The following is a 24,306-nucleotide window of genomic DNA, read 5'->3' on the forward strand; positions in this document are numbered from 1 at the left end:
AATACTGCTGCTGCAGAAAGAAAGAAACTCAAAGAAAAGAGTTTGTTCCATCAGTAAGACGCATTCTTCTATTACACGAAGGAAACAAACCAGGAAATGTAGGCAGATGTTTACATAAATAGTATATCAGGATGCAAATCGAGTTCTCACGCTAACTGCAGGTCATTAACGTTTTTGATAACATTCTGTTATTGTTGATCCTGAGCCATTTTGTTAAAGGTCACATTATGAAAAATACACTTTACCATTGTTTCCCAACACTGATATGTGTCCCTAGTCTGTCTACAAACCCCTCAATTATGAAAAAAGTCCATCCTCTTCATCTTTTCCCTGCTCTGCTTTTCAGCGCTCAAATCAGACTGTTTGGAGATTTTCCCCTTTGAGATATCCCATGACATCACAAAGGGCAGTAACCCCTCAGTAACCCCCTCTTGGCCCTATGACCAAGTTGGTGTATAAAGATGGCCCTTCCCACTGAAGCACACCTCGGTTGTATCCGAATTGCCCAGTACCTACTCAATCTGTCAGTAGGCAGTACCTACTGTCCGTGCTGTATACTGTTAGTACCTACTATTCAGTATGCACACACAGTAGGCAGATATTTGTCCCTACTTCTTCTGATTCATTCAGTAAGGAAGTGACGTCATTTACGTTACGCGAACCGGCCGCATTCACCTGTTTTATTTATTTTATTTTATTTAGCTTTATTTAAGAAGAGTAATGCTCATATACAGTCAGGTAAACAAAAAACAATATCACAATGTAAATCAAGTAAAAGACAGATTAAATAACTAAATCACATACAGTACATAAAGGAAAGAACAAATGAAAGACAGTAAGATACAGAATATAAAATAAACAAATAAAGACGCATTTAAATAGTGAGATCATTATTTAAATAGAGGGGAAAAGTTTTATAATAATGCAGATATTTGTTATATTTTCTGTTGTTAATTAAAAGTAGTGATTTCAGTCGGGACTTTAACTCTAGATTAAAAATTGATTCAATTAATCCACGCTCGTTTGTTTTGATTTGGAGGCGGACGTGACGTGACGATTTACGTTTAATTTCGCACTGCATTGTGGGTGGTAAAATACAATTCATTTCCTGTAAGCACGCATACGATCCATACTGCATGAAACCAGGAAGTTAGTATCCATACTGAAATGTTCAGTATACTGAGGTGGACCCAAAAAATGCATACTGAATGACCACGAGGGTTCAGTGTACTGAAAAGTACGTACTGCATACTGAACTGTGGCTATTCGGAAAGGGCCCTTGTCTCTGGACGTACTAACTTTGTGTGTGTGTCGTCGCAAGAGCGCACCTGAAGGAGAACTAACAGACTTTCTTAACCAAAGAAAATACTTTCTGTGGCCTAAAAAGACTTAAACGACAGACTCAGCGTTGATCTGCATATCGTTACTTGATGATAGCAGAACTCGTTATATCTGAAGTCAATAAGAACTCTTCTGCTGCCGTCTCCGCCTTACAGAACCCCGCTGATGAAACAGGACGGCAGGGTGAGAGCTGAGGGATGACAGAGGTGTGCCTGAAGAGAGCATTTGTTGCGATATGAAAATCTGTTCCAAAACAACTGCGATGGTGGGAAGAGGTGTGCCGCTGTTAGCAAACTTTTAAACACCAGGGACTGAAACTTTTGGATTATCGCGGCTCGTTAGGTTATCATTTTTAATGACATGTAAAATGGGTAGCTGTACAATCATGAAGTGAAGACGTGTTTCTATTCAAAATCTGATCAGTCCAGTTGAAGATTAAACGTTAAACTGTCTTATTCATAATTATCTGATCAACCTCATGACATTAAACTAAAGCCATCGCGTAGAACAAGGGATTCATCGGATCATCACTTCGCTACAAGACAAAAGAATCTAGCCTGCCCTGAACTATCTGTGGTTTCACTTAAACCAGCAATACTGGAACTAATTAACTGTGTGTGTGGTGTGTTGTTGTGTGGCGTGTAGTTGAGGGATTTGGTAGGAGGGGGTCTATGCCAATTTTTGTCTGGGCATAAAATCAAGCCTCAGCCCTCCCCACTGCTCTTTTCACCAGTAGGCTTCATTACGACACACTCGATTGCTGGAGTTACACCAAAAGATGCTAAACCAGCCTGCTGTTCTGTCACACATTACCGTTGGATCATTTTGTGTCAGGATTATCTCTCTGCATGAAAAAAAAAAAAAAACACCGAAGGGAAATTTAAGTTTGACTATTTTGCATTCCAGCCAGCATCGATTCATGTTTACTCCTTCCTCTGCAGTGCTTCAGATATACCGCTGCTGGTGAATCCCCCCCCACACTGACATTTATGTTTACATTTCAAGGATCAGATCCAAGGCTGTTCTGTTTGTGCCTCTATAACTTGCATAACTGTCTTCAAATGACGGCAGAGGGAAGAAAAATAGAAAAAGAAATCTGTATCACAACACGCGACTCGAAAGGAACCAAGCAACCCTTTTTCACCAGCCCAAATGCACCAATTGCCCATTTGGATAAGCTGTGCAATGCAATGTAATCAACTACAATTATCCCTGTATTAAAATGCACCCTTGTGAAACTTAATACATTCAGATTTGGTTAAAATTGTGTCAGGTTTGGATTTATTGCATTAATCTACTGTTGCCCTTAGAATCCCCAAACACAACATTTTACAACTCGCTTGTAGAACTAGAGTAATACAAAACATTTACATATTAAAATGATTCAATTATAGGATTATTAATTCTGATTCCTGAATTAAAGGGTCACTTCACACCTCTTAATCAAACTTCAGATTTTAAAGAGAGAAGAGACAGCTCCAGCGTTTTTACAGGTTGATTCAAATGAGCAACTTGAACTGAGGAGATCACTTTTTAATACAGTATGACTAATTACAGGTTGGCGTCACACTGTTCAAAAACTAACTAAAAATATGTTCTGATTTTTCTTTAGTTGGTTTTAGAAATGTCAGAACATTGAGGCACCACATAGCATCATTGCTTTTCCAATTGTATGTGGTGATTCAACAGGTTTAACTCCTGTTGTCCCAAGTTCATATCTTGCACTATCTCGCCCTTGACAACCTTTCAAATCGGCAAATCATGCATCCTAACTAGACGGTGTAGACTTGATAAAGTGTTCACACATTAAGGTGTAAAATGTAACAGCTCTCACAAGCAGACAAAAGACTTTAAGACATGTAATGACCTCGTATTTCTGAAATCTAATTGAAGACTTGTACTGAAATAATCTGTATGTGGCCATTTATTCAATTTAAGCATCTATTGAAAGATCATATTTGCTGAAACGGCATAGAAGCTCAAAACTGGTCCCCGTCATCTCATTCAATCTTGTTATTTCGACCCTGTTATTGGCAGTCAGGCAGCGTAGAGCTGAAATTGTGTTTCCCCGCTAAAGGTCGCTAAATTCTGAGTAATACGACGGTACCAGGAAGCGGAAGCCAAGCTGACGGCTGTCAAGGAGTTAAGCATCCATCAGAGGAGTTTGTATTCTAATTTTCCTTTTTCTGCTGCGGACCAGATGCTGCTTATGTGAAAATTCAATTTGGGTTGGATTTTCCTCTCTGTATTTATGCTTTATTAGTCAGCGAAGACGGAGCGAGAGGAGGCTGGTGTGTGACAGGAGGTTACAGGCTGGGCTCCAAATTACAGTACATGGTATGCATCATAGAAAACAGTGAGCTATTGCTATTTTGAACTAACTCAGTTGTCATGTTGCTGCAGGCTGCACTACTGGTCTTTATAGAGAGGTGAGGGGCGAAGGAGGTAGGAGGCCACAGAGGGTATATGGGAAAGTCAGCTTGATGCTAAATTATTCATTTTGCCGATAATCCTGTTGAAGGATGTAGAAACCTCCACCAGTCAGCCTGTAGCGTTTCCCCTCTTCCCTCCTCTCAGTCTTCTTCCCTGTTCCTCTTCTATCAATCCTCAGTACGGCTTCTCTTTGATTCCACATTGAGCAGCTACCTTGTCAACTTATCTTCACACAGTTGTGCACTTCATAAGTCCTGACATGTCATAATTTTCTGCAGGTTCTGTAGGTCTGGGCTAATGATTTGGATCTGAAACACCGCTATAGGGTTGTGGCGTCTGTAGGGAGCTGTGAGCCCCAGGTCAGGACTTCATTTATGATCAGCAAGGCGGGTTCAGGGTGTGCGACAAGACGAGCTCTTTGAAGGGAGGACAGCTTTCATCTTCTCTCCCCGCGTGCATTTCCTCCTTTATTCTCTCTTACTTTTATAACCAAGCCTTTCCACCTCTCTTTTGGTAGATTCGTGTATCTATTGTACTGAAATAATTACCAGGTAAGGTTTATATACAGTACAGATTAGACAAAGAATAACAAGCTTCTCTGTGTGATACCTCCGTATCAAAGTGTTTCGCTTTGAGTCTGCACCCACCTATCCAAGGCTTACAGGCAGGAGAAAGGAAAGACAGTAAATCACCATGAACAAGAAAAAAGTAAGTCCAAAGAAGAAAAATAAATAAATACATAAAAATTACAAAAATAAGACAAGGTAATATTTCTCCTTCACTTATGAGCATCATCAATAAAAAGTGTTGTTTAAAACGAGACTCTGGTGTTTTAAACATCCAAAGAAAGAAGACAAGGTCGCTCTAAATGCTTCACGGCATTTGGCTTTACTGCAATCTCAACTTTTCTAGCTGCAGCAAAGAGAGCATTTCCTTAATTCAGCTGTTTAAAAAGAGGGGGGGGGGTTCTCTGAATTCCACTGGAGAAGAATAAGTCTTCAGGACATTAAAGACGCAAAAGCTACTGCCTTTGCTTGTGATGTAGAATCTGCAATCTCTGGAGGAGGGATCCCCAAAGATGGAAATGTATGGAGAAGTTTTCCTACACATGAAAAGACCTCAAAGATGTTTTTTTTTTTCCAGTAACTTTAAATGACAAAACATTATGAAATTTAGTAGCAGGACTTTGATGACATCTTAAACACGCCGGACTAACATCAGGATATATATATATATATATATATATATATATCTATATATATATATATATATATATATATCTCAGACATTGTCTACTACAGAAAGAGGAAGTGTGAACACTCTCCATGCAAAGCTGCCAGGACCTCCCAGAGAGTTCAGTGTTTAAGCCCCGCCCATTGTGTTTTGTCCAATGAAGGTGGATTATTAGCTGAAGCATGGTATGTAGATTTTAGAAATGGAGTTTAAGGGTAGAATGTCATTAGTAGTATTCTCGGCCGGTGAGAATGGAAGTCCAAAGGGCTCAATGACAAACCTTGTAAAGCCTTTATCGCAGGGTTTCAAATGACATGAATTTTCCTTTAATGAAAGCAGACCTGTTTCATGCCAAATCTAAAACGCTGTGTCAATTGAGATGGTGGGAAGAGGTGATCGTTCAGAGAATAAGCTCAATTGATTAATGCAAATATCGTCCCCTGAAGTGGAACCAGAAAATACAGTTTGTTTACATGTGGACTGTACAGGTATGATGTTATTAACCCTGTTTGTTTGTTCTGGATTAACTTCACTGAAAAGAAGCATCATTACAAAAAGGACATTATTGATGTCCTAGAATGAGTGTTAACATTAAGTATCCGTGTGTGTGTGTGTGTGTGTGTGTGTGTGTGTGTAAAAGTTGTATCTCACCTATGTAGACTCTTCTACTGAAGCGCTGCATAAGGAGCAGGACAAACACGTGAAGAGGAATGAGGTTGATGATGAACACGTAGCCACCCCAGGCTGAAACCTGTCAAACAAAAACAAAAAAACACACACTTCATTTAAAAAAAAAAGAGAGTTTTCTTATCTGATTGAGAGATGTGGAAATAACCAATTAATAAAATTGTGAAACTTATGCAAGCATGTGCACTGACAAATAAACAGTTAAAGGTAAATTGCATATTGTTCCAATCGTCGTTTGATCCCTGCTGAATCCGTGCACCGCTTTTAACCGCAGAAAATAATCAGTATTGTTCCCGGCCTACTCGCCTTTGTAGTTCCCTCAAACACACGCACACACACACACGCACTAAGATCGTTAGTAATATGAGGCAGGGTGCAGAGCTGCACAGCCCACCGGAGAGCTGTACAATCTTGATGAGCTAGGGCATTAACACTGCTATTCAGATTATGTCCTTGGTCCCTGGACCCTCAAAGACTCACACACACACACATATACACACACACACACACACACACACAGGGGTCTACACATGTTCATAACAACAGAAACACACGCATGCACTTCTTTTACAAGCTGTGTGCTCATTGTCTCAGAATGTCCAGAACTCCAAGGCTGCGGGAAGCTGCTGGAGAAGAGGCATCAGAGAGTGCAGCGTGCTGGGAGAAAATCATCAATCACGCTGGATCATGTTTTATGTATGACAAAAATGCTTTAAATGATTTGAGGCCAACGAGCTTTGATGGACATCCACAGATGCCGGGTGACAGTCTGTCTGCAGAGGCAGCACGGTAAACATGACATTTAGATGTTTGTGTGATGCACATGTTGCTCACGCCCCGTTTTTAATGATTCACATTTTAGTTTTGACCAGGTGGCAGCAACCTCCTGGACTAGAAAGATGAAGTCAAAGCAGAGGTGCCACAAACTCCAGTCCCTCCAACAGCCACGTGAGGCTGGCCTGAAAAACAAGGCTCCACGTTGTCTACAAGTGAAAGAAGATTTAACCCCCCTAAACTTGACCTCTCGGCCTTTTTGTGGTGTTCATGCCTTTGAAAAATCCACAGATATCGGCATAACCCCCCGCAGCTCACTCACAGTGAATTTTCCTTACATCAGCTGCTGCATTCATCCATCAGCTCACCCTGACTTCACACAGATACTTCACTTTGGCGGCTAGCAGGTAAAAGTCTGACTGAATTCAGGGTGAAAAAACGTTGCTGTCTGCATTTACACGAGCAGCTCAGCAAGTTGTACGCATGTGCGAAATCACCATAAGATTTGATTTTAGCATAATGCTACTTAAATAGCCATTTTAAGAACGTGAATACTGATAGTGAAAGTACTGACAAATATGACCGCGACAACATGAAATAAACATTTGTATTCTGTGTGTTCTCACCATGTAGAAATAGGAGAGGCAGCATCCGATGGCCCAGAAGACTGATCCCGTCTTTACGGACTTCACCTGCAGTTAACGAAGAAGAAGAGATTTTAACAGCACACAAAGACACACAGAGTCAAATCTACATCGACGGCTGAGCTTTTTTTTTTTTTTAACATTTGCTCTGTTGCTGCTGGTCCTCAAGGACTTTCTGAATTATTCACCATGTTTCCTCTTTAATGACCTGTACTAAGCAGAGCACCGTGTCCTACACTTCTTTACCCCCGCCTCTCCCCAGAGCAGTACATGAGAGCTGCTAACAAGGGTTTAACAATGCTAACAAGCCCCGGATGCTATTGGCTGGATGAGAGTGGGGTAAAATAGGGGAGCTGAGCCAATGAGATGGAGTGGATGAAAAGAGCTGAGCAAGAGAAATAAAGATGAAGGAGAGTAATGAGAGGGGGCACTTAAGGAAAGAAAAAGGGCAGGTAAGATGTTTTTTAAAAAAGTTTGAATTCTCTCTCCAAGCATAAATCAAAAATAGTTAGAGCTTTACATCTTGTGTGTCCACATCTGGGATTTGAAAACAAAGTTTAATGTTCTTCTGTAAACCGGGTTGGACTATTCCAAATCTAGCCACACCTCCAATTACCAGTGACTTCAGGGCTTTGTATCCGAGAGAGAAGATTTCTTCTTTGAATCTCAGAGGTTTGTATGAAATGTCATAGTGAATTATGTTCCCTAAGAATAACATTAGCCCATATAGCCGCCCATATAGCCCCACACACACACACACCACTGAGGATCAGTGTGCTGGCGTACATGTGTGTTTAAATACTTAAAATGTATTAAAAAAAAGATACAAGCCCATTTCATTAAAAGTTTGAACACTTTGTAAAAAAGTAAATGAAACAGAATGTGATTCCAAAAATATTGAAACTCTGTATTTGATTGAAGAAAGCACAAAGACAACAGATCTAATGTTGTTACTGAGAAGTGAGCGTTTAAAAAAAAAAAAAAAAAAAAAAAAATGATACGCCCATTCTGAATTTGAAAAGAAAAGTTAGGACAGTGGCAGCAAAAGGCCGGGGAAAAGTTGTGAAATGCTTAAAAAAGAAAAAAAAAAAAAACACCAGAAATCCCACAAGCGAGAACAGGAATACATTTCACTTTGTAAGCGTTTCAGATCTGAGGAGATTTTCAGAGCGTTGTTAAAAGAAGAGCTGATGATGCTGGCTGGTAATTACAACCTTTTTAACAATTACTTTTTGAACATGTTAAAAATCAAAAGCGGCGTATCATTTTAGGAAAACAATCACATGTCTCAGTTTCAACATTTTGAGTGTTGCTTTATTCAAATATCTGGGATAGCACAGGATGTAAAGTTTTATGGAAACAGGTTTGTCTGAGGCAGACAACACACTGCGTGTTTTCAGCAGATAAAGACGCTGACAGAAGCTACACTCACCGTCCCTCCTTATGTCCTGTGTTTGATCATTAGCTCTTTATGACAGCACAAATACTGATGGATGGATTAGATAGATGAATGTTCTTTATTGATACCAAACTTGGAAATGGGGGGGGGTCACGTTAGGTAAAGGATAGGTTAGGGTAAGTGTACTTTGGGCAGTCTGAGCATTTTCATCATTATCGCCCTAGAAAAGTTTTTTTTTTTTCTTGATGAAATGCTAACTAACAGTTGCCTCGTCAGATAAAAACAACATGATGTCTGTTTTGAGTTTTGCTCCCCTCACTAAAGTCAAACATCAAGTTTCCTTTAAACTCTGGGTTTGGTGTAGACTTGTAACCATGTGGGCACATTTCTGTTTTTTGCATCATCGACATTTTTATTTATTTAATTACTGCCATCATTTTAATTTCTAAATAACACTATTATTAAATTAATTGATATAGTAACATGGGTTTTGTGTTGCTGCCTACGGGAGGACTAATTAAGTTTACCCAGAGATAGTAGGTAAACTGCAGGGCAAAGATGGCGATGCCTTCGTTGTCGAAGGAGCCGGCCACAGAGCGGGAGATGTAGCCCGGCACAATTGCAATGAAGCAGGCAGCGAGAAGCCCCGCCCCCTGGTTCCATAGCTCCTTGGTGAGCAGAAATGTGGAGATGGAGGTCAGGCCGCTGAACACCGGAGCCAGGAACACACAAACGTCCCGGATGTGGACAGTGATGTGCAGAAGATTGAGCACATAGTGGATGAGGCCCGCGGTGACCATCAGGCCAGGGTACACCTGAAGGAGGAGAGGGAGGACAAAGCATCGGAGTTATTAAGGCTTTCTTCAGACAGGCAGCACAACTCTCAATCATCTGTCCAACAGACAACAAATAAAGATCTCTGAAGAACTTACATTTCTGCTTCTGATACTGCGAAAAAACGGTTTCATTTACTTTGAATTAACCAACCTACAGATGTCTGCTAGCAGAGCTTCTGGACAGATCATGTGCTCTTTGTTAGTCAATCAGGAAATAACGACTTAGTTCTAGGGACGTAAAGAAACCTTGCAAAAAAAAAAAAAAAAAAAAAAATCGATACAAATATGGAAAATCTAATGTAATGCAATGCTCCTTTTTAACCAGCAGAGGGCGCTATATCCTTCTTGCTTCTCTTGTTCGATGTCAGAAGCGGACGCATACAGACACGGTGCGAAGCGAGGGAGGAGTTTGACGATTGATTACGGACAAAACAAAACAATGTGAAAATACCTCAAGAGACTGATAAACTACACATTTTAAAAACACAGCGAGGATGACGCAGTACGCAGTACGCATCACGGCCCTACGTCGAGGAGCCCGAGACAACAAAAAACATTAACAACATACTTTGGGAGACGGGTTTGAAACCCTCGTCTAAACAGGTGCGAGAACCAGTTCAGCACTTTTTTTTAATGATTTTTTTGGCTGATGCTTAACACATAAGAGCCAGTTATTATGTTATAAAAAAAGTGAATAAAAAGTTGATATTAGGTGACACAAAGTCAGCTGTGGAGAAACATGCAGTGTCTTTTAATGCCAGAAACAAACAACACACTGCATCTCTGTTTATTTATATAGATTATCAATGTTTGTGTTTAATCATTTTTGATTTGTTTTAAAATATTTTCTTTAGACATTATGAGTTAAAAAAAAATTGTGACAAAAAGTTAATGTTTTATTTGTAACTATACAACCTTAAAAACTGTTTTATTAACCGGGGGAGTTCTCTTCGTTTGTTCTGGTTGATGTTTATATTCCACCTCGGGCCGGTGTAACATTACAGCACCCGGCTGACCAGATTACTAACACACTGGATCACTGCTTCACAGTTTTAAAGGACTCCTATCGCTCTGTTCCCACGTGCAGCTTTGGGACGCTCTGTCTGAGTCATCTCATCCCGACTTACAGGCAGAGGTTAAAATCTGCTAAGCCTGTCGTGAGGACAGTGAAGAAATGGGCAGAGGAGTCAAAGCTGGAGTTACAGGACAGCTACGACTGCACTGATTGGACTGTTCGACAAACTCAAATGACAATTGTGACATCTAGTATCAGCTTTTGTGAGGACCTGTGTGTGTGCAGACCAGGACCTTGCAAAACTGTAACCTCCACCATAACTTATTATTTAAAAAAACTGCAATATAACAATAATGAATAATATGTCCATGATAACAAAGTGCAATATTGAAGAAAACAGAGGAATAATCTTGAAAATGTGTGTATATATTCCACCTTACTCTTATTTGTGTAAATATTTCTTGTACCTATTACTGAAACCTTACTTATATTCCTATTCTATTTGATTAATATTTGTATTACTATATTTCTGCTATATTGTATATTTTGGAGCAACTGTAACGACCGTATTTACCTCTGGGATTTATAAAGTATTTCTGATTCTGATTCTGCACACACACAACAACAACAGACACTGGTTTACACCTCATCTTAGAAAGCTGCATGAGGCCGGAGCGGGGGGGCCTAGAGGAGTGGGGACCGGGACCTGTAGCCAGAAACAAGCTGACGGAGGAGATCAGGGTAGCTAAGAGGAGCTACACTGAGAAGCTAAAACACTTAACTTCTCAGCTAATGACCCTACTGCAGTTTGGAGACGCCTGGAGGACATCAGGAACTACAGGAGACCCTCCCCCTATCCTGCAGGTAACAATAGACTGGCTGAAGACCTGAACAGCTTATACTGCAGGTTCTGTTTCATCACTTACGGGACCGACTTACTCCCAAGTTTCATCACTTTGACATTATCCGTGTTGCCTTCTCCACTTTCCTTCGACCACTGCTGCTTTCTCTCTCGCTTTATTAAACATGTTGACAACCTTACAGAGTGGAATAGGCATTCAGAGATGAGTTGTGTTGTGACGTGACCCCAGCCTGCCCGTCCTTCAGCCGTTATAGAGACAGATCTACACTCCGCTTCATGCGAGTCCTGCCTTCCAACTCCCTGTCTCCCCCAGGAGCTCTTTAACCACCCAGCCATGCTGACTAAGTGTGAGTGTGTGTGCGACTTAAAAGTTGAGAGTGAGTTTAAGATGACGATTCATCCCCGTAATGTGACTCCAGAGATATAAGGACAAAGAAAGAGTGAGGCTGAGAGAGAGAGAGAGAGAGAACATTCCCTTCCCAACTTCCCAAGTGGAACACTCGCACACAAACAGCACTGAAAGCACTCACCGTCCCCCCCACTATCCTGCCCAGAGGGTACCAGGCTCTTTCGTCGAACCAGTTAAGGAACTCATAGAAGCCATTGGTGGTGAGATGGTGAGTCGACCTGTAGTTGAACCTGCAAAATAAAGGGAAGAAAAGAGAGAGAGAGGAGGCTGTCAGGCATGGTGCATTACTCAGTGAAAAAGGTTCATATTGGCACACCAGTGTGATATTACAGTTCAAAAACCAGTGCTTTCTGTGAATGTGTTTCTACCACAGACTGTATAAAACATGGACGCTGCCTCAGTGATGTCATCCATTGTTATCTGAAGAGGCATTCTGAAGCCGAACGATAGAAGTCGCCATATTAAGAATGCTTTTAAAACCATACCTTTGATCAATCTAGAAGAAAAAAAAAACAGGGTTTTGCTTCAAATGGTCATCCCTGGAACAAATATCTTGAGCTTCATATTGCACGGTGAAATCTATTTGACTTATAAAACTCAGGTACGGCCCTAGGTGACAGCGACATAGATGTTTAATGAATGAGGAACCTTGCAGTACAAGTGACATCAAATGTTATTATTTTGGTTCATTTTTCACACTCAGCATGACAAAGACATGGACTAGAACAAAAAAAAAAAGAGAAATACACATACAAGGCGCTTTTTTTTTTTTTTTTTACAATTTTGACATATTCCTTAAAGATCAATACTAAAATGTTGCAGCTCGGCCAAGTTCCTGCAGAGCCAAGTTTGAAATGAACAAACCCCCCTGTGGTGAGAGGGTTCGGCAAAAGTTGATATCAAAACAGCTTCAACTTCGAGTTTAGAGTTTAAAAGTTGCCGAACCAAGGATATACCAACCAAACTTCAAAATCTGCAGTTACGACTAATGTTGGTAATCATGACTATACCACGACAAAGTCACCGCACGGAACACTTTCAAAGTCGCAAAGAGAGGTAAACCGATTCAATAATACCAACAAGAAGAACTGAAGGAAAACGTCTACCAACAAACTGGCAGACATGAAAAGAGAAGAGATACAGGGGTGTCCTGAAGATCCCCGCAGCATCAATGCAGCAGCTAGCAAACAGCTGCCAGCTGGAAATGGATGTGACAACAAGAAGGATGTTTATAACTGACAACAGTTAATAGTGTCTGGATGTTTGTATCCGCATGGATTAACTTGATGTTTAACCATCGTCAGAGTTAAGCATGTAAATGTTAAATGAGTCAAATAAGAAAAGAATAATAAGACAGGTGAATCAATGTCCATCATGATGGGTTAATGGTGGGTCTCTGTAGATAATATAACAATGAGTAAGGTATTTGACATGTTTGAGATATACAAATAGAGATTAATCGATTGATTGATTTAAAGTTCAAGTTCAAGTATTCCTTGAAATGAAATCCAAGAGGTTAAATGAGACAAAGTAGCATGGAAGACAAGTGCCTCGCCCCATGGAAAAGTAAGAAGAGAGTACATTTCAGGGTTGAAACTGGGCAGAGAGAACAAGGACAGAGACAGATATATATATATATTTAAAGGTATTAATCATTTTCGTCCAAAAGGTTGAAGATACTTATTGTGATTATGTGCAGCTTGTGAAGGTTTTTAGCTTCATGCAAGTTTAAAAAGAATCAAGACCAAGTACAAACATTCAGATATTTGGCTTCTGTTCCACTAACTTTTCCCTTTTTGAAAAATAAATGTGTGTATTGGCCAACTGAAGCTCTGTACCCAATTTGGTGTTGCTGGAGTCAGAATCCAAAAGTGTCTATCGATGTCATCCTCTTTCATTCATCATCTTTACCACTTTTCCCGTTTGGGGTTGCGGTTGCTGTCACAGGGCGCACACCCTGGACTGTTCACAAGTAAATCACTGGGCCAACATGTAAAGACAGACAACCAGCCACACTCACATTCACACCTATGGGCAATTTAGAGTCACCAATTGACCTAGCGGGAATGTCTTTGGACTTTGGGAGGAAGCCGGAGTACCCAGCGTGAACCCATACAAACTCCACACAGAGAGGCTCCTGTCCGACGGGGATTCGAACCAGGAATCTCATCGCTGTGAGAGACCAGTGCCCCATCGTCTTTCAAATTTGTCAAATCAAAAAGAATAATAATTTAAAAAATCCATCATAGTTTCCTTTACTGCACAATATGCTTGTTTGTAGAGAACATTGTGTCGTTGTTAATCTCTGTCAAATCTAAGTTCAATAGAGTAAGTGTTTTTGTTTTGTTTTTACCATTATTTAGAATACCAAAGTCCGACTGATGAAGATATATTTTTATTATATATATATATATTTATAGACATCAATTCCAGTTATTCTCCATTTTCCAGTGCCTACTTTCTGCAGTTCTAAATTTCATTCAGCAAACACTTATGTCCAAAGCAATGAACATCTGAGAGTACGTTTAAAGACAAGCAAGGACCTGCGAAGGAGAGAACATCAGTCAGTGCCAGAGAAACAGCTTTAAGCCCGATCGCACAGAAGTGCTGCTGACAGGCAGTGCGCAGAGGTAAAGCAGAAGAGTTGTTTTTTGTTTTTTTTTATCGTCGTCATCATCATCAACATCAACAGCTTCTCATAAATATTGTAATCAACATCAACACCCGCACCAATAACATCAATATAATCAAGTTTAATTTCTCTAGACCATCGACAGCAAATTGGATAATGGCATTAAAACGCAGATAATGACCCAACCACCTTTGAGGTGAGATCCCTTATCATTTACTGACATTAACTCCGAGTATTTTTCCTCCTCAGGGGTAAGAACTCTAATAAAAAGGTATCATTTTCCCACAGCAGCAATTCTGGCTGTAGCTCAGCTCCTTGAATTGAAGTCAGTTCATTTTAGTACAGGCCTACAAGGGAGGGAGAATCACTAGTCAAAGCAGTGATCTGCTCAAATAACAAAGACTTCAATCTTCTGTGAAACTACAAAGACTCCTCTGAAATATCAGCGCAGCACACACAATGTTTCATTGACATTTCCTTGTTGGCAGATAACACAAATTGGTAACAAAACTCACCAGGAGGAATCTCTCCAGTGGCTTTATTTGCCCTTTCTTCTTCCACTGAACCTCATCGTGTCTCGCTGCCTATTATTTCTTAACTTATTTACAGCCACTGGGACGTGAAGAGAGAAACAGTCCAACTTCAGCTTTGTCCAAAATAAAACCGCATCTAACTCATGGCCTATAGACAGAAACTGTGTGTACACAACAGCTAGTCTGCCTGTCCCCCAAGTATTAAAAGTGCTCGATGGAAACCGTCCCTCCACTAAAAACAGGAATGTGATGGAGGGATTGCAGTGTAGAGCTTGCTCAGCCCCCTTAGGACTGAGTGCTAGATTGAGAGTATGTGCTCGGGTGTTGAGGCTTACTCATGTGGGTTCAGTTATTTGATTGAAAAACGAGGGGAGAGAGAAAAAAGGGCCTGCAAACACAGCAACACTCACAACTAACAAGCAGACAATCCATTATGTCCTTGGTGCTCGGTTTCCTGCCTGGATTGAGACTGTGTGTCTCTCCTTCCTCTTACATTCACAGACCCGGACAGCCTGCAGGATCCACATATACTCTCATGATGATGGGATCCTTAAACATTTCAATTCTGGGTCACTCTGGGAAGCAAAACCACGCCCCCTCTGTGATCCGGGCTCATAGAACTAGACTTACTAATCCTGAGATCGATAAAGATATCAGGTTAACTTAAACTGGCACATGAGTTTACGTCCATGTGGTGAGCATTAAAGAGGTCATATTCTGCCCTTTTTGGGGTTCATATATTTAATCTATGTACTTACTAAAGTATGTTCACAATAGATAAAGTTATAAAAAAGTGTCTGTTTTCATGTACTGCCGCTCCACGCACCGGCTCTCTTCTGACTCTCTCTCTAAGGCTCTGAAGTGCCCACGTTCAGAGTCCCCACGTGTGCCAAGTCTGATCTGATTGGTCGGCCTGTCGGCTCTGCCGTAATTGGTCAGTCGCTCAGCCACTCTGGCTCCGAGGGCCGGGGAGCGAAAACATTAGCAGCTTTGCACTACTGTGCTAACGCAGGCTACGGCATATCGTGGGCGTGCTACAGAAGTTAACGGGCGTGCAACATGAGCTGCTGGGCTTGCCACAACGAGCCAATGGGCTTAAATCAGTGATCTCACACTGACAAGACGTCACAGTGACACTTTTTTTGGAGGGGGGCTAGAACCGAGCGTTACGTGCAGCTAATGCTACAGCTAACAGGAGGACGTAGGAGAAGCCGCGTTTCCACGGACTTTGAATTTTTGCACATAGATGTGCCTAAACATGCACAGGACACATGGAAAACACACTGAAGAGCATATAAAACCAGAAAAAGCAGAATATGGGACCTTTAAGTTCGTCACAACACCAGTTTCTGAAACTGCAATATCACTGAAGAAATAATGAAACCATGTTGATACCTGTTTTTTGATACCATGGCAACAAATTGCATCCTAGGTACCCCAAATTGACTACTGTAAAATCCGGAAAATAAGTAGCACAGGCGTATAAGACGCAGGATTTCTATTGTGTTCAGCGAAGTCTACAGCGTGCAGTTTGTGTGCAGCTGTGTCGCTCTTATAATTCCATCTTTATTCACTCTGTGGAGCTTGAACTCCTACGAGCTACACTACAGTAGTTGAGTTCTCACTTTAATACAGGACTCTTTCAATCAAGAGCACTTGACAAGGTTTATTTACTGAGCAGTATCCGACTGTTTTCTGTAACTGCATGACCTGGTGAGGGAGAAAAGATGTAGAAAAAGTCGCACTGCCAGACTTTATTTAATTATTTCTTAACATTATTAATAATCTGTGTCACGGACGCTCAAACAAGGGGGCACTCGTACAATTTAACTTCCAGGCTTTTGTCTTAAGCATTGCAAAAGCCAAACCATAGATGTTCCTATCACATCGGTTTCATGTAAGTAAAGCAGGCTGGTGGTGTGTGCAGGATTCTTGAGCCTGAAAGACAAAAAGCTAAAGCAACATTATAAGAGCTAACCGTTCTTCTCTAAATGGAAACGGGCTTTGGAGAATACTTTGTTAATCAATGTTTCATATGTATTCAAAGGGTTATCCAAAAAAATCATTATGTTAGCTGGAGCTGTCATTTCTCGCTCCATGGCTGCTGATCAATGTTCAAACTTTACAACTGAAAAAAAAAAGTTTGGATTAAATAGGGATATAATACAGAGAAAACAATGTGCTGTGTTTTTAACTTTAACACATTGCTGATACTGCACACAGTATGCATGAGAGAATTTGAATGAAAATTCTGCCTAAACTCAGAGCCCTTAACCTTCCCTTACCAGATGTCTGAGTTGTTAATCATGTCCCACTGAAAGAACTGCAGAAAAAAACACCAATCATTTCAAGCCAATTGTCATTCAGTACATAAATCTCAGCTTTACAAATTGTAGTCTGTAAATAACTCCGACACACAGCTGAACGCTTTAATGCACTGAGGTAAATCTATTTTACCACCGGTCCAATGTGGGCTCGCTGTAACGCCTCCCCTGGCCCGCAGGGGGCAGACACAGAAGAAGTGAAGGAAAATAAAAAGATGCAAGAATCATTCGTACCAATTTCCATGGCAACACTTTGGCCTGCTCCTGCATATGGAAAATCATCCACCGTGTGCCGCATATCTCTTGAATGAATACAAACATACAGTGAGTAAACAAACTCAGCTCTGGTTTACAAGTCTGCATAAATCCCTCCAGGCTAATACATTATTATTTTGACTCTTACTGTAGGGTCTCCTTAAGCAATCAACCTTTGGTGGGTTCAAAAGCTGCAGTTCAAGTGTCGTGGTTGGGCTGTAAGTGATATTAAGGAAGACAAAAATATAGTCATCTATATATTTCTCATTCACGCTTTGAATTCAAATGTACGTTTCGATATTTTCATGTTTGTTCAGGACAGGATGGTGGCAGTTACCCCTCCTGCTTTATCAGTTATGATAACAGGCCCTGTGTACATCTTTAAATATGGCAGACGGCCAAAGAGCAGCCAGGGCGGCCTCACCTTTAATGACTCGTACCGCTATCTGTTCTGAGGACGCACAGGGCAGTGGCAGCCTCTGCAGGGCGACCGTGCTCCCTGCCGCTTCTAGATGGCATGTGTGGGAGTGCAACACAGGAGGAATGAAAAACAAGCAGCTCAGAGAGGGATGACAGGGGGAGGGCATCAAAGAGACTACCGTAACTGCTTCTTCTAGCACACACACACACATCCCTGAACAGTGTGTACACAGAGGCTGACAGACACACAAATAAAAAAGGCATGAATGAAAATATGCAAAATATTTCAACCAAAAAGTCTGAAAACAAGTTCTGTGACTTCTGACAGGCGGAGTTTAAAAAGGGCGAGACACCGCCTGAACAAACTCAACATTTATTATCGTAACTTTGAATGTTTATGACATTCCAACACAGGTGCCTCCCCGCAAAAACTTAAATGAATGACCTTGTTTTGACCCGTTAGGGCGTCCTCCTACTCACTGAATAAATCAAGGACATATAGATACCACAAATTATTATCGGTATTCATTTACAGCTGCATCACAGGAATAGTTTCTTTAGAAAGCCATCAAAACATTTGCATGGAACAAATGTTACTTTAAGAACATCTATTTAATTAAAATGCTTGCATCCGAGATCTTAAACCTGCACCAATCTACTATAAAAAGTATGTAGAGAGCATTTAAATATCCAACGTCTATAAACCCGTTAATGTATCTTTGGAATGCTCAATCTCTCCTCTGCACAACAAGTTTACCTTTGAGGTACCTTTGTCCTTGATCCTTGAACAAATTGTGCTTCATTTTGTTTTTTCTTAGCTTTAGAAGAGTCGACTTTCTTGATTTTAAATGTCAGTTTAACCAACTAAAATGAGTACCTCCAATATTCCTTGTCTTTAAAAAGTTGTTGTTTTTTTTTAGCTGAACTGTTTGATTAATTACATTTGAGCAAACTAGAAGTGTGTATTTTACACATTTTGTTTCAGTCATACCAGTGACTGTTGGTTTAAACATGTGAAATATTACAGTAAAATACATCGCCTACAGCTTCTATTACACAGGAAGACAAAGTCTCTTCACCCCATTCATCCTTCCTAGTTTCATTGTGATGAGTAATGAGTGGAGACAGTGCCTATTATTTAAAATAAGATGGTGCAAACACAAAGCTGCAGCTATACACCACCAATGACTTCTCTTTCAGACAGATGTTTCCTGTAGCACAGTAATTGTTACCTTTTCTACCCATGTGCACAGCTTTCACAGCTTACGCAACAAAGAGGAGATTCATAGCGCAGTTTCATTGCCATGCAAATCAGCACTACGCAGGTGTCGTATGTCGTTTCGTATGGAAACACCGCTGCTGGAAACAGGTCACTTCAGGCAGAGGGCACTAGGAAATGTTCACATATTGTACAGATTCTATATAGATTCAGTTACCTGTGATACCCATGAAAGACTACTAGACACACCAGGAAAAGAAACTCCAAAAATTATATAGGTTTGGGTAAAGGCATGACCTGATACATCTACCTTCTATCTTCAGATAAAGGCATATAGTAAGAGCGACATCCCTCGGCACAACCTCGCCCTGTTCAGCAGAAATAAAAAGGCTTCCACCTTGACAATCAGTTCAGCATTTGAGAGATGTTGTCTCCGACCGTGAAACACACACAACACATGAGAGATAAGACAAATGAAGTAGACCCATATATTTATTATAGCCCGACCGATTAATGGGCAAGCCAATAAGATCGGCCGATATCAGCATATCCAGTGCCTATCAGTATCGGCTAATTTTGTTGCAGATATGCGCCAATATCACTAGATTTATTCGTCAGTCAAAAAGACATTTAATTTGAGTTTCATTGTATTACACTAGCAATTCTCTTTCACCAGCAGAGGGCGCTGTATGGATTACAACGACGCTATCACTCTCCAGTTTCAAGCTGACACACGTTACTTTCCAGTTCAGTGACCATCTTGTCTTTATTATTATTATTATCTTTTTCACAAATGTTTGATAACAGCTTTTGAGAGATAACACAATATATATATTTATATCTCTAAATATGAAGATTAGATCTAAGAAAGATATCGGCCGATATATCTGTATCAGATTTTATCTTACTCTAATATCGATATCTGTCCAGAAAATTCCATATCGGTCAGGCTGATATTTATTAAATCAGGGTTCTAACGTCTTAATCTTTACCTTAATCTACACGTTCAGAGAGACGGAATTTGTGTTCATCGGATTGTCAATGCTCTCTGAATGCTTGATGAGATCAAGCACCCAACATGAAAGAAACAAGGCTCTCCTTTTCTGCCCCTCTCCGTTTGTCTGTACCTGCAAACAACAATCCCCTAAATCACTCTAATCATCTCTAAACTCCAACTGGTCCCATTTTGACTAAAACCTAATTTCACAGTCGATGAAGACAGAAGATAGGGGCTCTTTGGAACTATTGCATTGTTCAGGGGGCTTGGCTAAGATGTGATCTCCTGAGAAAGAATAAAGGAAGAGGATCAGGAGATGAGACAGAACCAAAGGAGGAAAAAGGAGCAAAAGGATGGAAAGTGTGAGCAGGAAAAGAAAGAACCAGGTTTTAGAAAGCGTTAATCCTCATGAACATCTTTTAATCCCTATTTTTTTCATGTAAAACGTGTGCTGCATCCAATATACCAGTGAGACCGATATACTGTATATAGTTTAAAATTCTGAGACATGCACAATCATGACCGCAAGTGTAGTTGCCATTAAAAAATGCTGCACTCGGTCTGAGTTAAAGAAAACGATGGTAGTACTGTTCAGTAGATAATCCCAGTGGTGTGCTAGTTTGATAGAAAGACTCCTCAATTAAAGACAACAGAATTTTACCAATCACTGGCTTTGGATCCCCTCCACCTGGCAAACTTTGATGTTGAAAAATTAAGCAAATTTTCAAACTCCATGTGGCTAAAACAAAAAAAAAGAAGCTGCAAAAGGTGACGCAATTAATTAAAAAGGTTCATCAGAGTGCTTCCAATACAAATGTCACCATGGCTTAGAACGGTGACTCAGTCAACACCTGACTCAGAGGAAGAAGGAGCATTACAGGTGAGGCTGTGGAGTAACAGAAGGCACAATTCACACAAAATGCCCAAGGGTAAGAAAAAAAAATGGTAATGCAAGACGAAATGTAGAGTCTGGCTTTGGTGCTTATTAAAAATATCAATTACGGCGTAAGTGTTTGCACCTGTGTACCAGTTAGGGTACAACAGCGGTGAAGACTTGAAGTGATCTGAAACGACTGAGGAGCTAAACCTCATCTCAAGATTTTTAATTAAAGCTGGGTGTTACAAAATGTTGTATGGGCGGAAAGGAGCACAAGGAGCAGGTGCTGGATTATTTTCAGACCCCAGTCCCACAGGCAGAGTATTGAGGTAGAGAAAGAAAATATGCTAAATCACAATCAAATGGAACAGGTCACAATAAAACTCTGTCCGTACCAAGAATCAGAGAAAAAGATAAAAAGATAAGTTAGAGATCAGCCTGCACTTGAAGAGCAGAAGATCCTGGTGTTTAGATAGCTAAGGAGGGCAAACATGTTGGATTTCATTAGTAGCTCAACCTATCGAGAAAAGGGGCCATATGATACTCAGTGACAGGCATGATGAAGAAATACACAAGTTAATAGCCTTCAACCCAATGTTGCTTTACTACGCAGTCAACAACAAATTGTGTTATTATCTGAAGCAGAAACCAACCCAACCATCACCAACTATCTGTCTTTTGACTAAGTAGTCACTGCCTACATGCTGATCAACAGAAACAGGAATTCTGAGCTTATTTTACGGCCTCTGATTGGTAGATATTGGCACTAGCGAAAAGCCCAGTGCCCCTCAAACACTGATGAATCCAAACATGTTTCCCATGAAAGGGAAAAGAATAAAGCAGGGACACAAAGATACACGGAGAGAGAAGCACTGTGAATTATTAACATTTTGTCCACTTCCAAGATCTTGTATTGTTAGGTAGAGGAGGTGTATGGAAGTGAAAGATAGAGGGTAAGAACTAGGAGGAGGAGGAGGAGGAGGGGGGGGGAGGGGGAGCTCACACAAAAGCAATAAACTCTGATAATGTCTTGTGAAATTCACACAAATGCTATGCTGCTTTAAGTGGGGGCAGACGGCCAGATACAATGACTGCACCTTAGTACAACCGAATGATTAAAAAACAACACTATAGGAAGTGAATAGGTGCGAACTTCATCCAGAGTATCTCATTTACTTTCCAAAAGTCAAACAAATCAGAACACAAGCTACTAATGTTTTAGCTATAGTATTTATTTTGTCCTATTTCAATTTTGACTTTGAGCATGATGGAAAGTTGTCTTAACAGCAATCTGGGTATAGGTCAGTGTTTTTGCCAAATTGATTTTTCTTCCTTTTTTCTTTTTTTGAATCGGAGAGGTAAGAGAGAAAGGAATTATGGGAAAGCGAGAGAGGTGATGGACGTGGGGTGGGGACTAGGTCTCTGTTCATTGAGCCCATGTTCTTAGGACTGAGCTAACTCAAGTGCCACATACACATTGATCACAGTCACGCCATGAGCCTAAAATAGAGACGAGAGACCATATGCAAGAGCCTTTGCATGCAATGGTGAAAAGATTTGAGTGATTTGGCGTGATGTGGGCACAGATAGCGACAGAGAGGAGCGAGCTTCTTGGCCTGAAAAGACGCTTTCTTTACGTTTTGAGAAAGTATCCTGAACCCTTCCGAACACAGTAAAAACTTTTATAACACAGTGGAGAGAGGGGGCCTGATAAACAGTCCATCGGAAAAATAAGATCTTGTGGTTTTCGGCTTCCTTCCCTCCTGTTTTTCACTTTTCTCTGTACTGTGTGTGTGTGTTAGAGATTTCAGCATGCTGGGGCTGCCTCAGCTGCTTAACAGAAATGTTTTTATGTATTTTTTGAAGATCAATGAGTTAGAGATAAAAAGATTGGGGAAAAACAACAAAGTTAAAAGCAGGGCTGTACCCAAGTCAGAATTTCACCACATTTGGCTATTTAATATGACGCCTTGGCGATCTATTCCCTTTTAAGTTCAGCACATCACCAATCCCCCTGTTCGCTTTCACGACGCTCATATTAAACCTTTAAGTCGCTCACATTTGAAGAGCTTCCTCTACGATAGGAAGATGTTAGATTGTGACAGTTTAACCCTTAACAAGTCTGTAAACTAAAATGAATCCAGAGTGATGTGATACAAAAATACAAATGGACTTTACATATGCTTTGTGTATACAGAGACAGAGCTGTGGCAACTCTTCAGGGGCTAAAAGACCGCAGAAACACAAGAACTCTATTGGTCCACACGGTTTCAAATGACTGTAATCATCATTCATTGTGTGACAATGTTCCTGATGAACACTAGAATAGATTAAGAGGGGGGGGACACGACTAAATCATCATTATAAAGTGGTGAGGAAAATGCAAAAAAAAAAGATAAAAATGCAGGAAATAAATGTTTAGCAATAAAATTGTCTCAGTATAGTTTAGTGGTTATGTTGTTTGCCCCATGTACAGAGTCCAACCGTGTGTTCATATCTGAAAAGAGGACAGAAATATCCCGTCTCTTAAGCCAACACATATGACTTAAAGATACAGTATGTAGATTCCGCCACCAGGGGGCTCTCAATCAATACTACAATAACAAAAGATGACGTCGAGGCTATCAGGGAATCATTGGAGTTCTCTCTGTTTATTTTAATGTCAACATTGTCATACAATATTGTACGTTTAAAAGAAACTCTGATTCTATTTCAGTAACATTGAGTTACTTGGCCACATATTTGACCCATAAAATATTTGAGGAAAGGGGAAGGGAAACACTCTAGCCTCCCAGAAGTGCTCTTCTTGCTGACTGGTTAGAGCTTGGAGAGCTCTGACACGACGCAGTGGAAAAAGCCTTCCACATGTACAGCAGAATGCAGACAATAAAAAAATATGCATCAAGGAAATGTCTTTTTGGAGTTTTAGTGAAGGTTGCAAACGGTCCTGAAGCGGCACTCAGAGGAGGTAAAGTGTACATGATGGTGCAAGGAAGAGCAGTGGACGATAGAAAGGAATGTTGTACAGAGTGCTACACCTATTTAAACCCTTTTTTAAAGAATATTCAATTCACTGTGTATACGCTAAATAAAGTTGTTAATTTGACAACTCAAAGTCGTGTTTGACAGAGGTTACGTAATTGCTAGGAAGAGTTCGCAGGGTTGGTTTGAGATCTTTTTTTTCAGACGTGCTGGTTGGTCAGAAGCACTAAGAGTCTAACAACAACACTGTCTCAGCCCATTGCAGTCATGATGATTATTTAATGAGCAGTTGCTTTGCTTCTCTAACCAGCTGCTCAACACATCTGAGTGCCTTTGGAGCAGATCAGAGGAGATGAGACAGCCCAGCTCTGCACACTATCATTTACTGCACACACACACACACACAGCGCACTGAGGAGGCATGGGCTATTCAC

At 40.6% G+C, this 24,306-nt stretch overlaps 1 protein-coding gene across 1 annotated transcript in view; it reads right to left on the minus strand.

Moving 5' to 3' along the window:
• The window catches only part of LOC132983322 (dolichyl-diphosphooligosaccharide--protein glycosyltransferase subunit STT3B-like), a 61,039-nt gene that overhangs the window by 14,685 nt on the left and 22,048 nt on the right, over nucleotides 1-24,306 (minus strand). Inside the window, exons 2-5 of the mRNA XM_061049589.1 lie at nucleotides 11,755-11,863; nucleotides 9,039-9,326; nucleotides 7,095-7,160; nucleotides 5,659-5,758 (exon numbers count right to left, since the gene is read on the minus strand). Of these exons, the coding sequence (XP_060905572.1) occupies nucleotides 5,659-5,758; nucleotides 7,095-7,160; nucleotides 9,039-9,326; nucleotides 11,755-11,863 (563 nt within the window). The remainder of the gene's footprint in view (nucleotides 1-5,658; nucleotides 5,759-7,094; nucleotides 7,161-9,038; nucleotides 9,327-11,754; nucleotides 11,864-24,306) is intronic.

This window comes from Labrus mixtus, chromosome 11, assembly GCF_963584025.1.
Source record: "Labrus mixtus chromosome 11, fLabMix1.1, whole genome shotgun sequence".
Classification (NCBI taxonomy): Eukaryota; Metazoa; Chordata; class Actinopteri; order Labriformes; family Labridae; genus Labrus; species Labrus mixtus.